At 37.2% G+C, this 16,915-nt stretch overlaps 1 protein-coding gene across 9 annotated transcripts in view; it reads right to left on the reverse strand.

Moving 5' to 3' along the window:
- Positions 1-16,915, reverse strand: part of CTNNA2 (catenin alpha 2) — a 1,086,013-nt gene that overhangs the window by 270,352 nt on the left and 798,746 nt on the right. For all 9 annotated transcript variants that reach the window (XM_025453745.3, XM_025453746.3, XM_025453748.3 and 6 more), the window contains one exon: positions 78-158. In XM_025453745.3, coding sequence (XP_025309530.1) covers positions 78-158 — 81 coding nt within the window. The remainder of the gene's footprint in view (positions 1-77; positions 159-16,915) is intronic.

The raw sequence follows: 16,915 nt of genomic DNA on the forward strand, positions 1-16,915 counted from the left end.
AGAAGGCACCCTGAGAAAGGACATTCTTGGAAACCGCCACTCAGTACCATGCACTTAAAATAAAAACAAAACAGTACCTGTCTCCTTAGGTCTCTTGTTTTCTTGGTCATCTTATCAATTGCAATGTTTAGAGGATCTCCTTTTTCTTTTCTTCCAGTCTATTAAGAGAAGAGAAACAATCTCTAGGTTAGATAATTCAATTTTAATTTTAAAATTAAAAAAAAAGGAAATGTACTTGACTGGTAGAAACCAAGCAAAAGAGAGAGAGAGGAAACTCTTTTCAATACACAACTATTATGATTTGTCTCTAAAATTAGTTTTCTCTGAAATAAAAATTTAAATTGCAGAAAAATAATACAGTCTCAGGATGGTTTACACATATGTCCATACTTAACTTCATGCAAGTATATTTTCTTCCTGCTCCAGACATTCATCAATTAAATAAACACAGGATGTTTGCTTTTGCCTTCAAATACAATTTTTTTTTTTTTTGCTGCTGTCTTATGTAAGCACAGCTCTGAATAGAAAATGATTGAGATGATAAGAACTAAATTAGAAAAAAATTAAAATAAATCACTAGAATTCAGAATTTCATATCAATATATTCTAGGCCATATTGTAACTTCTGTATCAAAGTAAAAAGGATGCTTTCCTACAAAATACAGTGTTTGTAATCTCTCTGCTATCATGCACTAGTATGCAAAGTATGATAATAAGGAACCCATAGCTTGAAGTCATAAGGAAAATGTCTCTTATGACTCTAAGAGGCAGAGGTAAAGGCAAAACAAACAAACGAAAAATCCAAAAAATTCTTCTTTAATAAATTATTCACTTGGAAGTTTGAAAGTTTCACTGAATAATCTCTTTTTCTCTTTTCCTTTGCTCTTTCTTTCTTTCTTTCTTTCTTTCTTTCTTGGCTGAAGGAAAACAATTAAACAGACAAAATAGATTCTCCATTATCCTTTTAAAACCATAATAGCAATAACAAAATTCCCATGGATGAAAAGCTCTACAAAACTTTACAGATGGCAGTATCTTCCCTTTAAGAGAAAATTCTTTTCAAAAGCTTTGAAAATCTATTAAATTATCTATCCTTTAGTCAAATACCCTACAAATTTAATTATTCATGGTCTTCGTGGTGAGTCCATTCTTGTTTCATACTCAAGTCTCTGTAGAGTCATGTAGGTCTCTATAGTAAGTTGTATATTTGATGAAATGATAACAAGATAGTGTGTTTTGAGGATCCATAGAAATACCATTCAAGAGGTTTCTAAATATTCTCTTCCAATGACAAAATTCTGGAGGTGGTATATACACATCAGATCTACTTACAACTAGATTTAAAGCAGTCATTTTTTTCTGTAACTTGCTTAATTAACTATTTTTTTCTGAGCTGATGTATAACCCTATACAGTTTTTATTAAAAAGCCAAAACCAGGGCATATGACTGTATATTTTTAAACATCTAAAATCTTAAAAATTCCCTTATCTTTTCCACTCCCTAAATTCATATTCTGACCCTTCCATGTGTATACACTGAAGTTTATAAGTAGAAAGAGCTCAAAATAGAGTGGTAACATTTTACAAAGTTAAAATATCAGTGTACAAATAGCTCCAAGAAAAGACAAGTATATGGAGAAGAACAATGTGCTGCATTATCTGTGGAGAGAAGCTGGTTACGTAGCAAATGAGACTTTGGTGCCCTGTCTGCATATTCAAGGTATGCCACAAGTGTAGCAGCCAAAAACTGCTTTCTTTTCTCTTTAGCTTTCTTTTTACAAACAGGATGTTCTCCATTAAAATGTGAGAAGGTCTAGTCCATGATCATTCTAAGAACCAGATTTCCTATGCCCTTTCTATTTATGAGAGAAATAAAAACTTACTTTAAAAAACTAACAATTATGAGTTTGGTTTAAAATGTGGCTATGAGGGATGCCTGAGTGGTTCAGTGGTTGAGCATCTGCCTTTGGCTCAAGTCATGATCCCGGAGTCCTGGGATTGAGTCCCCTGCAGGGAACCTGCTTCTCCTTCTGCCTATGTCTCTGCCTCTCTTTCTGTATCTTTCATGAATAAATAAATAAAATGTTAAATAAATAAATAAATAAATAAATAAATAAATAAATAAATAAAAAATATAAAATGTGGCTATGAGAAAAGGAGACTGGATCACTGAACTTTTCAACCTAAAAGAAAAAAAAAATCAAGACAATGTGTATATACAAAATGATTACTGACAAAATACTAAGTGTTAGACACTGGGATCATTTCTTCCTGCCAGTGGCATCTCATTATCACCATTTGACAAATGAAAAAATAAAATCAGAGCAGGCCTGGAATTAGGGAGAGGGCAAAAAGACACTGACCTCAGATATGACATTTAAGGGGGCACCAAAGAACTCAGTAATCAAGATATATAATATTTTAATGCAATATTTTCAAAAATAAAATTAAGGCAAAAAATCCTTATTGAACAAATATCAAAATTTTAAATAAAAACAGGATCCCACAGGGCTAGGAGTAGGACAAGGCAAGCGAGGTAAGTCATGCAGGTCAGAGATTTCTTAATTTTAAATTTAAGAAAAACTGGGGATGAGGATGAAGGAGTGCACTCGTCATGATAAGCATCAGGTAATGTTTGGAAGTGTTGAGTCACTGTATTACACACCTGAAACTGATATTACACTGTATGTTAACTAACTAGTATTTAAATAAAAACTAAACAAAAAATTGAGGAATGCATTTATATAAAAAAGAGAATAAATCATTGTTTAACTACAAATTTAATTGAGTGCCCTGTATTATTATGTGCTAGATCAGGCAACCTTACCCACAGGAGGGATGCTCAAGACAGTAACTGGGGCATTGTTACAGACACATGTGGGAAGGCTCCATTGTCTCATTCTGTGAAAAGCAGGGGAACATGGGATTCTGTATCCCATTTGGGATGAAGAACCCGTAACTGCAGAGCATATGTTCATTAGATGTGAAGCATCATTTTGGTTACTGTGAGAGATTCACAAAAAGTGAGATCTGTGATCCACATGCTCAAGGAGTTCTTAATTCAAAAGAGTAAACCAGAACATGAAATTAAGAACACTAACAACTATGCAGAAAGACTAACACTCTAACCGGCTAAATCAGCTGCTCAAAAGAGGGAGATGCTGTATTTGGCAAGTAAAGTAATCTCACAGAGAAGTGGGAGAATTTACTATACAGTAAGTCCTGAGTAAGATCTGGATAGGAAAGAGGGGAGTACTTGAAGGGAGGACAGGGTGGCAAAAAGAAAGCATCCAGTCAAGAAACAGCAAGGTGGGTTCCAGGAGGACAGTGAGTGGAATGGTGCAGGCTTTTCTCTGTGATGTAAAGGGATAGGTTTGATGAATTATAGAGACAAGCTACTTTTATAAAAGCTTCTTTATAGTGTGATTACTATCAACTATATTTTGATCTGCAAACTCGGATGATCTCTGGTGACATTAGCATTCTATGTCACTGTGTTGTCAGTATTCTGTTTGTGTAGTATTTGCAATACTGGGTTTCTTCAGCTTCCATGGCTTTGTCTAAAGACAACTAAAAAAATTCAGATGACCTGGGTGCCTCAGTTGTTCTCACTATTTAGAAAGGTTGCGTAAAGGCAAAGCAAGGACTAGAACTTTGGAAGTTTTGGTCACTGGCTGAAGTTGTTAATTCATGGGTCTTTTGTCAGTTCTAATTTCTTTAAATAAGGTATGTGTACAAGAATAATGGTAGTAGATCCTCAATGCTTAGTTTAACAGAGCAAATGGGGACTAGCAAACCATCACTTCATGCTTTTCTGGGCTCTATTAGGTTGGCATGTGGAAATACTTTTAAATTATCAGCTTAGATTGCACAGAAGCCAATCACTGAGAGAGACCAAAATAAATAAATAGATAAATAAATAAATAAGTCTTGCCTCCTGGTGGCAGCCATCCATTATTATGCTCTGTGACCTAGGACTAACATTTTGCTCATTTTTATCTCTGAATTTTTCTCATGAACACTGTGGATACCGTAATATATACCCTATCTGTTCACCAGGTTAGGAAGACAATCAGTCATGTGTCAATGACTGGAAAAAATAAAAAGCATTAACGTATTCAGAATAATTAGGAAAGTATTTTTATTGTGGAAAATAATAAGAGAATTGACTTGGAAACTATGTAGAAAGCTTTTGGGTTACCTGGACTTCTGCTTTCTCCATTCAGGCAGATAATATATGAATGAAAATTTGGCCAAAAATGAGAATTCCTAAAGGAAAAGTTATTTCCCTTTAAGGAAGGAATATTTGAGACAGTTCATTTTAAATAGACAACTTATCTGAGATATTTCTAAGAGGTGAAATAAGGGGCAGACACTTCAGATAAATGTCTTTTCCATAATAGGTTCTTGGATATATTTGTTAAATAACTAAGAATTTGATCATCTTAAGCAAATTCTAGTTGAAAGGGAATCAACTAGAAGCCTCACCCAGCTCTCCTTCTCTCACCCTCCAAGCTCTACCAACTAAAAATAGTTTAACAAACTGAAGAGAAAGGAGACCTAAGTGTTCATTTTGATATCATCACCTAATAAAAAACAAGTGTGTTGTCTTAAGTCAGTCATTCATTTACTCCCTGCCTTTGGTAAAGAGAAGAAGACAAAAACCAGTTGTAGTCACTCTCTGCCAGTATCTATCTAAGTGATCTGGCATCTCTACCCTCCACCTCTCATCTGTCCAATGGAGAAGCCAGAGGCAAGTTACAGAACCAGGGAATGTAGGAGCCTGAAAAACCATCACGAGTACATGCCTCATTGCTAAGAAGCTCTCATGGCACTGCAGAGAGGGCTAGGGGGATAACAATCAGTTGGGGCTTTCTCATCTCGAAAATGTGGATAATGCTTTCTCTGTGGGATTGCCGCAAACATTAAAAGAAATGAAATTTGTAACAGCACAGTCCCTAACCCAGCAGAGATAACTCAATCAATGTTAGTTTCCTCTCCTTCCTCACCCCACGGGTCCCCTCAAAGATGAGGACAACAAGGTCCAGAGAGATGAACTGATTCTGATCACCTCACTATTTAGTGTCTGACCAGGACCTCCGTCCTCACAGTCCAGGGATTTTCCTCTCCAGGTCTAAACCATCTTCCATCTCCAAAATTCTAGGATTCTGTGATTTTATAGTTTCATGAGTTTCCATTCAAAGATTACAAAAAAAAAAGAAAAAGAAAAAGAAAAATCTCAGTTTGAGTTATATTTCCTTTGTCATATTTGGTCCACAGATCTTATGTGCCTTTCTCAGATCTGCTCCCCATTTGCCTTCTTTATCTTCACCTGCAGAGAATGAGTCTGCAATAGAGATAGCCGTTTAATAAATATTGTTATTAAAAAAGAAGAAGACAACAGGCAGGAGTCTTCTTTCACATTGCTACAGGCAACTTTCCTAGTTGCCATCTGTTGTGCTAGGGAGGTGCATGATTATTAAACTTTATTTGTTTTAGAATTTGGGCTCTATTTTACAAAACACATTTGGAGTAGATCCATGGTTTGAACTGATGGGAGGAAAAAAAATGAATTTCCTGATTTGGATTTTTATAGGGGATCCTTTATTCTCCCATTCTCTGGCTCTGAACTCAAGTCCAGTTTGCCAAATTATCAGATGCTGTCAAGGAGACATTCATATTTCCATTTAATCCTACACAAAAGAATTGGGACCATTAATAGGAATGTTGATTCTCACAATTAGTCTTCAGGAACAAGTCAATATTTTAGTTCAATAACTTGTTTATACTCGCCCATTCGGGAAATAAAAGCCTCTCTTTTAGATAAGGATCTTCTTTCTTCTTCTTTTTCTCTTTTTTACTATATTAATATCCATTACCACTTCTGAAATACTGAATATATGTGCAATATATTTATATTATATGCTTCAAATTATACAACTGATACCAACTCCTAAATTTATAAAACAGAAAAATGGAATATTAATTTTTAAATATCTGAAATTGAATATTTACTTAAAGGCCATTCCTCATCCCATTCTAAATACATAATTCAGTACAAGTGGTCCTTCATAGAGGCCCTGGGAATATAAATCTACCACCTCAGTGCTTCCCTCAGATCCATGGTTTCAGGTGAGTTCTGTGGCACAATATTAAAGTGGGAAATTGCTGTGAGAAGGCACATGTCGATCACTCTTTTCCTTTTTCTAAAGGTATCTGCTAACTTGACTGAATGTATAAGAAATTTTCAAAATATCATATAGCCATGACTCTAATAATTGAATGTATATGGAGCTAATCAAATGCCCAGTCTTCCAATTGTTGTTATTCGAAAGAAGTGGGAGTCAAAATCATGAGAATGGCAGAAAGCAATAATGTGCCTTGCACTTTATCTCCAATACATTTTCCTGTCATTTAAACCTATAATTTAGACAACAGGAAGGAGGAGAAAAAATTATCTATCGATCCAGAAGTCATCCCATCATATTTGGAGGGTTGCCCATCTACCCTCAAGCCCTGAATATAGGAATCATATTCTTATAACAAATAGCACCATTATTTATGAAACCTTGAACATTTTATAATACCTCTATACTATGTGTAAATCACAGTCTGAGAATGTGGATCTTTCTAAACATTTCCCTTTCACTGGCTATGGACATTTCTCCTCGAAAAGAAATGGGTGATATCTCTCTAGAAAGATAAAAGTTTAGCAGTGGCCACAAATCAAACCCATGACCAAGATACTTTGACCACATCACAATCCAGCTTTCCTGGAACCTGGGATGAATGGAGGTGTGGGGGGGGGGGGGTGGGCAGGAGGAGGGGGAGATAAAGTTAGAAAGTGAAAAAACTGATGACAACATGTCAGGGCCAAAATGTATCTGACACTGCTCTGAGATCTTGTCAGTGCTCAAAGAAAGAATCAATATATAAGATAAAAATACCAAGATGGCATTATTGGTAAGATTCCCAGACCCTATTTATTGGCCTAGCAATATCAGTACACACAACATATTTTCTGTTACATACATCCATACTTTCCATTATATACTAACTTGTAAAGTAACACTTCATGAGGATAGTCTTTTTTTATCATTATATCCTTGATACCTGTGCCTAGCACATAATAGGCATTAGATAAATTATATCAAATCAATGAATGAAACACATGGCCTTCTGAATCTAGTTGCACCTAAAGCCAAAGTATCTATCAATAGATTTCCTGCTATCATGAGTGTATCAATTCCCCACATGTTTCTTTATGATGGATTTCTCTCAGTTACAACCAGAAAAAGTCCTGACTAAATCAGAGACCTTAAAATACCAGACCAAAATAATTCGAAGCCAGGATGGTAGAAGATCCCGGCAAGGTCCCCCATGTACACAGCCCAGAGCATTCCCTGAGACCCTTGCTTCACTTACATGATTTTCCCTAGCACTAATTTCTGTCCAAGCTCTAAATCCTAATAAAACCCAATTAGTCACTAGCCTTGAGAATTTGTCTACCAAAAAGTCTCTAAGATTTCTGCTTTCCCTCAAATTCTTCTGCCCATGGAACCCACCAAATCCCAGTGTAGGACTCTAGCACCACACAGTCCTTTTTTGATTTCCCTCCTCATATTCCTCAGTGTGGCCTGTCAAAACCAAGCTTTCATTTATAAGGCTCAATCCCTCAGTTCCTATTTAATTCTTACTGGATCTTTACTTTCTATTAAACTCTTTGGCCTGTATATTAAATTTTCATAGTTATATTTCCTTCTTGTAATAGTCCACCCTTCTTATCAATTTGTGCTTTGTCAACAGTTCACAAAATTTTTGTCCTGTGTTAGTACCTAGAAAAGGGGGCCATTCTCTCTTCAATGATTTGCCTAATTAGATTTTACATATTCTTCAAGAAACAGATCAAAATTCTCCTCTAGGAAATATTTTTAAATTGATCTAGCCCTTGAAGATCTTCCTCTCTCTGGACCATATCCTTTCCCTCTTTGGACCATATCCTTCAACAGTACTGTGCCAAATGATGCAGATGTTAACAATTTACCACCCTACATTATTTATTAAGTTCCCATGTGGCCACAGAGCAGAATTTGAGCTTTTTGTTGGTGGTTTCATACCCAGAAAACTTGGTATGAAACTCCTAAGAAGTGCCTCAGAAATACTTGTTCATGAATAGAAAAATGAATGCTCCAAGTAGGCACCTGTGGATAGGAAGAAGGTTACATAAGGGATGAATAATTTGGAAAATGTGGGGTCCTAAAAATAAATTTCACGTATTTCACAATTTTCTGCTCAAAACCATAGGAAGTGGTTGGCACCTGTGTGATGTTACAATTCTTGCTCCTTTACTTATTTTATTAACACAGGTGTGGTCCTCAATGATTATCTGCCAGACAACACTGCACAGAAGATACTTTTCATCAAAGCCCCACCCTCCTCACCAGCTCCCAACCTTGGGTTAATTAACAACACATTCCTTCAAAGCCTGTGAGAGACCATGAACTGGAAGAACTGCTAAAAAATGCCATTTTATCTTCACAGTTGAGATGAAAGTAGCAAGGGCGAAGTGCAAATTTCCATTGATTTTATGCACACACAAAACACATATATACCCACACTAAATAAATCATTTAAATTTCAGAGGAATTTAAACTTCCACTTCAGTTTCAAGTGCATATCCCTCCAATCACACAGTTACAGTTAAAGCTATCAACACCTAAAGAATCCCTAGAGTCTGGCATTTTCTAACATTTCAAAAAGAGGTCAATAACTGCATCCATGTTGTTGAGAGTTCACAGAAATAAGAAAACACTCAGGAAGAGAATTACCTTAGTTTATGGAAAGTCTATCTGTATACAGCCCCCTACTTTAGTCTACTTGTGCCTCATCTAACAGTATATCAGGGTTCAGTTCATGTTGTAATTCCTTCATCATATGTTCCCGACCTTTCACTTCATGGGAGCTCTTCCCCCTCTGAGTGCCTAAAGTCATCTATATTATTATCTTTATTATCAAAATAGCCATTTGTTTGATGTTTTATGAACAATTCCTACTCAGGCAACACTCATATATTGTGCAATTTAATCATCAATTAAATTTCAGATATCTGAAGCAAATCTCTTGTATTATTAATTGGAAGGTAAAATACAAATATACAGATGCATCATTATGATATTGTCTTGTTCAGAAACTTGTCATGATACAGTCATATATCTGTTCCTTCTTCCTGGTTAGAGACATGGGAGCTTAAGGGCAGTGTATTAGTCAGCGCAGGCTGCCATAACAAAATACCATAGACTGTGTAATTTATGAAACAAAAATTTATTTTCTCAAAATTCTGGAAGCTGGAGAGTCCCAGACCAATGTTCGGCAGGTTTGGTTTCTTGTGAGGGATCCCTTCCTGGCTCATAGATTTTACCTTTTCACTGTGTCCTCATGTGATAGAGAGTGCAAGCAAGCTCTCTGGGGTCTCTTTTTCTAAGAGTACTAATCTTCTCATGAAGGCCCTACTCTAATACCCCATTTAATCACTTACCAAAAGTACCATTTCCAAATACTGTCACATTGGGATTTTCATCAACATATGGATTTTGGAGAGACATAATAGTCCATAGCAGACAGGAAGTCGTCAGCCAATTATATGTCATTGAAAGTCTGAAACTTCTTACACAGTACCTTACACAGAATAGGTGTTAAACAATTTTAAAATATGTATAGATATGTATATACAAATATGAATTGTATATAATTATAAATGAAGTAATTAGTATTCTGGCTGCTTGACCTGACTACATGATATGGATCTTTGGCAATAAGGCTACTTTTGTGCAGAGGTAGAGTGAAAGGGTAGCTGTATTGTTAGCTTCACCAATGGTAGGGTATTACTGCTGCCAACTCTCTTTCCACACTCATTCTCCTCCTTCCCTGTTCACAAATCTCACCTAAGCAGGAAGAAGATGGAAATCAAAGCCTATAATTGTATGCACAGAATGAAGATACAGTCACTTGGGACAAGGAATATTTAAACAGTAAATGCCTTTTATCAAATCCTTCTCTCAGAATAAGGGGGAGGGGTAAATAAACTTGAGGACATTAAATACCGGAAGGGGAATGGATTTAGTGAAATGGTGCTTCTTAGAGAGGAGCAGAACCCTGACTGGGACAAAGAAGTAGGCCATACAAGAGAACACCTGGGATCCTTCTGTTGACCAACCCTACAGCAATGGAAAGGGAAGAAGTTTCCCAGGGAATACTGGAAGAGAAAATTAACAGTTTATGAATACTGAGCACTTTCTGCATGCCCAGAGGAGCCTCAAAGAGATTTCCTTGCACACTCAGAACCAAACCTTTTGCCCTGCCTAAATCAAATCTGACTTCTTTTGGTCTTTGCGAAAGCCTTTGAAGACTGCTCCTTCTGTCCTTTTCAGTATCACCACCAACCAATTTTGGCATATTCTTGCCTCTCATGCTCTCTCCAAAAGGCTAGCGCTATCTGGAAAGCAACCACATAAGATGTTGGTTCCTTTAAGTCTTAGCACTATGAGTGACTAAAATAAAATAATATTATTTGAACAGCCAAAATAACTGAAGAAATATTTTACTTATACACTAACAAGCCCCAATCTAGATTTATTCATTTCATTGTTAGTCCTTTGGTGTTGTCTTTTATTTTCTAGGAACAGAGCTTATGAAGCCTTGAGCCCTTTCTCAACTTTGCAAACCTATCCCAAGCCAGAATGGAAATAGGCTACTTCCCACATCTAGCACCAACATCCAGGAGGTCCACTGCCATATGACCAAGGACACATGATATTTCCTGAGGCCTTTCTGATGCCCTTCTCCCTGAAAATGCTTGGAATCTGCCTCATAAGAGAATCATCTATTGGGGCATTTGCTCACACTTGGAACCAATGAAAACTTTATGAGGCAAATAGCATTTTTGCTGAATGATAGTTAAAAACTAAACTAAGTAGAAAGCAGGCCGAAACCTTGGAACACATGTCTCACATCATCCCAAATATTCCTCACTATGTGGCTCCCATAAACACCATCTGCTGTGTTAATTTGTAAAGAATTACAAGGTTCTTAAAATTACACTTTGCTCTCTGTAGCGTACACTCTGTCTATTAAATGGGGGAGGGTATTGAAAATGCATATCACATCAAGGCAGACACTGTGATCTTTTTTCTTCTATGCTGGGATCTTGCTGAAAGTTTGCTAGGTCTGCATGGAATTTTAAGAAGTGCATCATATTCTCCCCACAGCTGTAGGGAAAAAAAATGGAGATAAAATACATATAATAAAGCCTTTGCCCTAGATTATAATTCAAGCATCTTTTACATTTTCAAGTTGTGTGCACACCTCCCACTTTACTGGATGCTCATGACAGTGCAAAGTCCTTAGCTATGAGTCAAAGAAGGTGAAGAGCCAAAATGGAGAGAATATCTTGGGTGAGACTTTTGTTCGCCATTGCTGACTCCTGACTTCCAGGGCCTTGTCAGAGCCCTCAGGTTGTAGATGAGAGTGTTTCTCAATTGCTTATTCCTGTCTTCTCACAAAGCCAGAAGAGGAGCGTCTTTGTTCCCACACATCTCTGACAGTGCAGGGCTACAGTAATAGGCTGCTAATGTACATTTTAGGTTAATTAAGTCCCCGAGGGGATGCTGGTTAAACAACGATAAATGGTGGCTAGAAATGAGAAGGTAAATAGGAGAGTTTGAGGCTCAATAATCTTTTAGCTAGAAACTGTCAACGTGACAGAGTTGTTGCAAAGGCATGTTCTTAGTTCTCCCCATCAGTAGCTCTGGAGTAGGCTGGAAATCCTTATTTTTAATAAGTATTTAAGAATTATGGACAAGTTCTGAAAACCCAGAGATAATTCAGTGGGTACCAACCCGACTAATCATTTGACTAGTCAACGTCTTTCCAACTGCAGCCCCGGAAGGTGCATTTTCAGATTTCCATGAAGTTCTACTGATCAGCCAATTTTGGTAATCATGAGGTTTGCAACAATTTACTGGTGGTAAACTTGAAATAGGACCAAGGATTACAATTAAGGCAATTCTGCTTAATTCTTGATGATTAGTTACTCTATCTCAAAAACATAAATTTCAGAACCAAACTAATTAGAAAAATAAAAAATTGCATTGCCTGAAAAACCAAAACTATATAGAATAGACATACCCTGCCCCCGTTAGTTCACAAAAAAATCCCCTCACAAAGAAAAAAAAAGTTAAATCATCTTCCCCAAAATCCTTGCCTATCATTATTATATCTGGGTAAACATCAAAATAAGACTAGCTAGATGCAATGAACATAGAAATAAAGGAGGATGCTGATCTTACCAAAACATAAAGTGTTTAAGAAAATTTTGCAACATCACACACAAACTATAAAACAGGATCCTGATCAAGGCTGATCCTGACTTCAGAGATTCTGCTGGTATACACACGTCTACACACTGCTGGAGGGTTGTTATGGGGCAGATTCCAAGCATTCTCAGGGAGAAGGGCATCAGAGAGGCCTTAGGAAATGCCAGTGCTTGCCCCTGTGTTTCTAGAACGTGTCCAGGATTCTTAAAATGCTTATTAAAAAGTGAAGATTTCCAGCCTACTCCAGAGCTACTGAATGGAGGGACCTAGGAAACTGCGTTTGCAACAGCTTTGTCATATTGACAGTTTTTAGCAGAATTTCCCAACATTTTCTGAAAATATACTCCCAATCTCCTCTTCCAATAGTCACGATGTTTCTAATCCCTCATAAGTACATCCCAGTCCTCAAGGAAGAGTTTCTTTGAGCATCCCATGATAATTCCCTATATGCCAACTTTACCTTCATCCTGAAGTAACAACATATATAGGCCAGATCAAGGCCTGCCTCTTCCTGACCACACAGCCCATATAGAATTCTCCTTTCTCTCAACCACAATGGCAATTAGCATAGTCCTTTTCTGATCTTCAGCCATAGCATCCCTCAGACAAATCCCTGCAGAACCTTCTTTGGACAAGTTGGCACTGAATGGTCTCACCCCACATCTCTCATAGTCAGATATCTGTCTATAGCTGCCTCCTGACTTCTAAGCTCCTATAAAAAAGGACAGGATTTAGGGTAAATGTTCTTGCTTGAATTTTCTCTGTTCACTCTAAGTAAGCTGAACTCAGTGAGTACTGTTGCTTTCAATTAAGTCATCAATCCCATGAAAAACTGGATTCCTAACACTGATTATAAGAAAATAAATTATTAGAACAGGCTGGCAATAACACCAAATTGTTGGTAAGAACCCCCAAATCTATCAATTGCATTTATAATGTAGTAAAATAAAATAAAAATGCTGTAATCATATTTTGCATTTCAATGCATGTCTACATGTATGCGTGTGTTACAAGTTTATCTGTCATTATTATTACTTAACTGTATGGGTACCCTCTTCACTAGAAAAGTATAAGCTCTGTGAGACAAAGGTCACATTTCTCTGTAGCATGTACAATATCCCCAAAAGGAGTTTCTTTTGTATGCAATAAAGCCTTGTACAGTTGACCTTCAACAGTGTGGGGGTTAGGGGTGCTAAACGCCCTACACTGTTGAAAAATCCACATTCCCTAAAAACTTAACTAATAGCCTACTGCTGACCAGAAGCCTCACTAATAACATAAACAGCCAATTAACACATATTTTGCATGTTATATGTACTGTATCCTTACAATAAAGTAAGCCAGAGTATAGAAAATATTATTAGGAAAATCACAGGGAAGATAAAATATATTTACAGAGCTGTTCTGTATTTATTGAAAAAAAAATCCACATATAAATAGAGACCCAAGAGGATCCCCTGGGTGGCTCAGAGGTTTGGCACCTGCCTTTGGCCCAGAGCATGATCCTGGAGTCCCAGGATAGAGTCCCAGGATCAAGTCCCACATCGGGCTCCCTGCATGGAGCCTGCTTCTCCCTCTGCCTATGTCTCTGCCTCTCTGTGTGTGTGTGTCTCTTGTGAATAAATAAATAAAATCTTTTAAAAAAAGAATATGTAGAAACCCATATAGTTCAAACTGTGTTGTTCAAAAGTCAACTGTAGTTAGTAACATGATAACTCACTCCCGGGTGAGAGAGAATCAAAGAATTTTATTGCCAAACTTTCCTGGGTATGTGAACCACACATCACACACTCAGTCCCCAAATCTTAGTCTTTCTAGAATCTAATAGTAACTTGTTCATTTGCATCCATGACTATCTATTTGGCCATGTGCAGCCATGGAAAAACACATGCCAGCTCCAAGGGTCATCTTTGTCTCCCCAGGGCTTGTGACATTAACACCTAGGGCAAGAGGGGATGGATCCTTTGATAAAGAAATCAGTGTTATTCTTACCTAATATTAAGATGCAAATGTAATTTCCAGTTTGAACCCCTATCTGCCCTTCCTTCATGCTTTCTCCCATGCCTTCCCTTCCTTGAAAGAATTTATGAAGTGGTCAAAAATAGTATTAAGTAATAGCTTGGCTCTGATACCTACTAGCTCTATGTAATGCTTGATAATTTACCTAAACTCACTAAGTCTCAGTCTTCATCTGTAAAACAATGGAAATGATGCATAACACAAGATTGTGATGAGATAATGCATGCAAAATGTCTCCGAGTTTAGCATGGAAACGGTATTGCTGGTATTGGAAATGATTAAAAAAAAAACAAAAACACAAACCTGATTTTTTTTTTTCCTCTCTTGATAGCAAACTTAGGGAAAACACAGTGCTCAGCATCTTAACCATGAAAAGATACAAGATGGATGGATTGAATATTTAGGGAGAACATACTGATTTATAGGCTGGATCTAGGTTTACCACAACTTGCCATTTGAAAATCTTTTAATATCTGAGTGGTATTTAACATTCATGAAATTTTCACCATTTTAAAGTCCATATGACACAATTCAAGTATAAGGCAAATGAAAAAGGAGAACCAGACACAGACCCTGTTTCACTAAAAATGTAGTGAAGAATATAAAATTCGATAGCTATTATTTCTTATGCTAGTGAGGGACGCGGAGCAAATGTTGGGGACTGATTCCTCCTTTTCAGTCCTATGCATGGGCAAGAAATCAGCAGCGAACACACTTCACTGATTATTTTAATCACACTGAGCACCTATACTTAACTGCCAGCAAGAGGGAGATTCCCCAAGCAGCATGAGTGGATTCCACTTCAGTCACCATCTTTGGTACATTAAGGAAGGGATGGCCTTGCTGAAATGATGCAACAGGCCAGACATATCTGCCTCCTGTTGTTGTGGAGTCAGTGAGAAGAGTTGTTAACTACTTATACATATCTGTTAGTGGGGGCTGCCAGAGATCTGAACAGCAAGAACACATCTCTTTTCTAAGTATGGCTTTCATTATGATGGAAAGTCTAGAGATCTACCATTACAGAATGATTTTAATTTGTTTATAAAGACTCTAGGAGTTCCCTGTTAAAATACTAATAAAATTGAGAAAGAACTTAAGTAGATAATTTGCTTACTGGTTTTTCATCTGCTCCTCCTATTAGACTATAAACTTCATGGAATTAGTAACTTCAACTGTCTAGTTTACCTGTGTGTCTATATTTCACTAAGTCCAGTCCCTGGCACAAAGGTTCTCACTGAAGCAGTGACATAAAATAATTGTCACTTTGGAAAATAGAATTCTCTAAAGAGAACAGAAAAGTAGGAGGCAAGAAACTTCTGTGTAGGTGTTGGGTGAGGGAAGCCTAGAATTAAAAATAAATTCTGGTTCCACAAGAAAGCTGCTGATCAAGGAATTTAGTATTTAGAAATTAGACATATTCACAACACTAACCAAAAACAACCACAAAATATTAAGGGGGAGAAATCAAATAAGTGTAGGGATATGAGGAAGACAAAATAAGAAGGAGGAAGGAGGAGGAGGAGAGAAAGAAGAAGAAAAAGATATTTATGGAGATGAAGGCAAAAGGTGGCTGAGATCTTACCCTGAAGCTTGGGAACTCTAGTATTGTGGTGAATCCAAAGTAGGAACTACCAAAAATAAAAAATTAAAATTAAAAATAAAAAAGGAACTACCAAGAGAACAGCCAGGAATCCAGTTACTATTACTGAGACAGAAGGCACTAAAAGGTAGTAAGAAAGAAGTCAGAAATCAGGAACTAGAAGGGATGCTCAAGTCTGGAGTGAAATCAACAGTAAGTCTGACTTAAGGAGGAATCACCATGTTATGGGTACAAGTTCTTTCATTCTCTGTGAAGAAGCCAGACTGGTCCAAGCTCAAAATGCCTGGGCAATCTACCCTTTCTCACCTACCTACAGGTGAACAAGCACAAGGCCAGGCTTACCACCACCCAGCTATGCAATTCCCTACCTCCTTCTCTTCTTCCCTACCCAGAAAGCTCCACAGTAAGCCTCATCACCTGGAGCCCCTTCCCTATAACTATTCCAACCCTGTCATTGCCTTCTTTACTTTGTAATTAATCAGGCTTGATAATTGGAAAACACATAGACAGAAGAACTCTCAAATCAATCCACATTAAATATAGTCTCAGTATCCCAACTTTGGGTCCCAAACTCAGTGACTCCAGGGATAGGACCATCAAGCACTAGAGCAGGCTTCCATCTGCAGTGGTCTGGGCCAGTACAGAATTTGTATGCTGTACATCATACCAGTTAGGTTGACTTTGTCTCTATGTGCCCTAAGTGCTCTATGTGATCAGCCACCACATTCTACTTCAAACATAATATTACTCTGGCAAAGAATAAGTATTTACTGAGCATTTACTTTATATTGAACCCTGTGGAGGTGTGATATGGGCTGAATTTTATCTCTCCAGAATTCATGAGTTGAGTGTCCTCCCCACCACTCCGATACCGCAGAATGTGATTGTATTTGGAGATAGGTCATTAAAGAGATAATTAAAG

Source organism: Canis lupus, chromosome 17 (assembly GCF_003254725.2).
Source record: "Canis lupus dingo isolate Sandy chromosome 17, ASM325472v2, whole genome shotgun sequence".
NCBI lineage: Eukaryota > Metazoa > Chordata > Mammalia > Carnivora > Canidae > Canis > Canis lupus.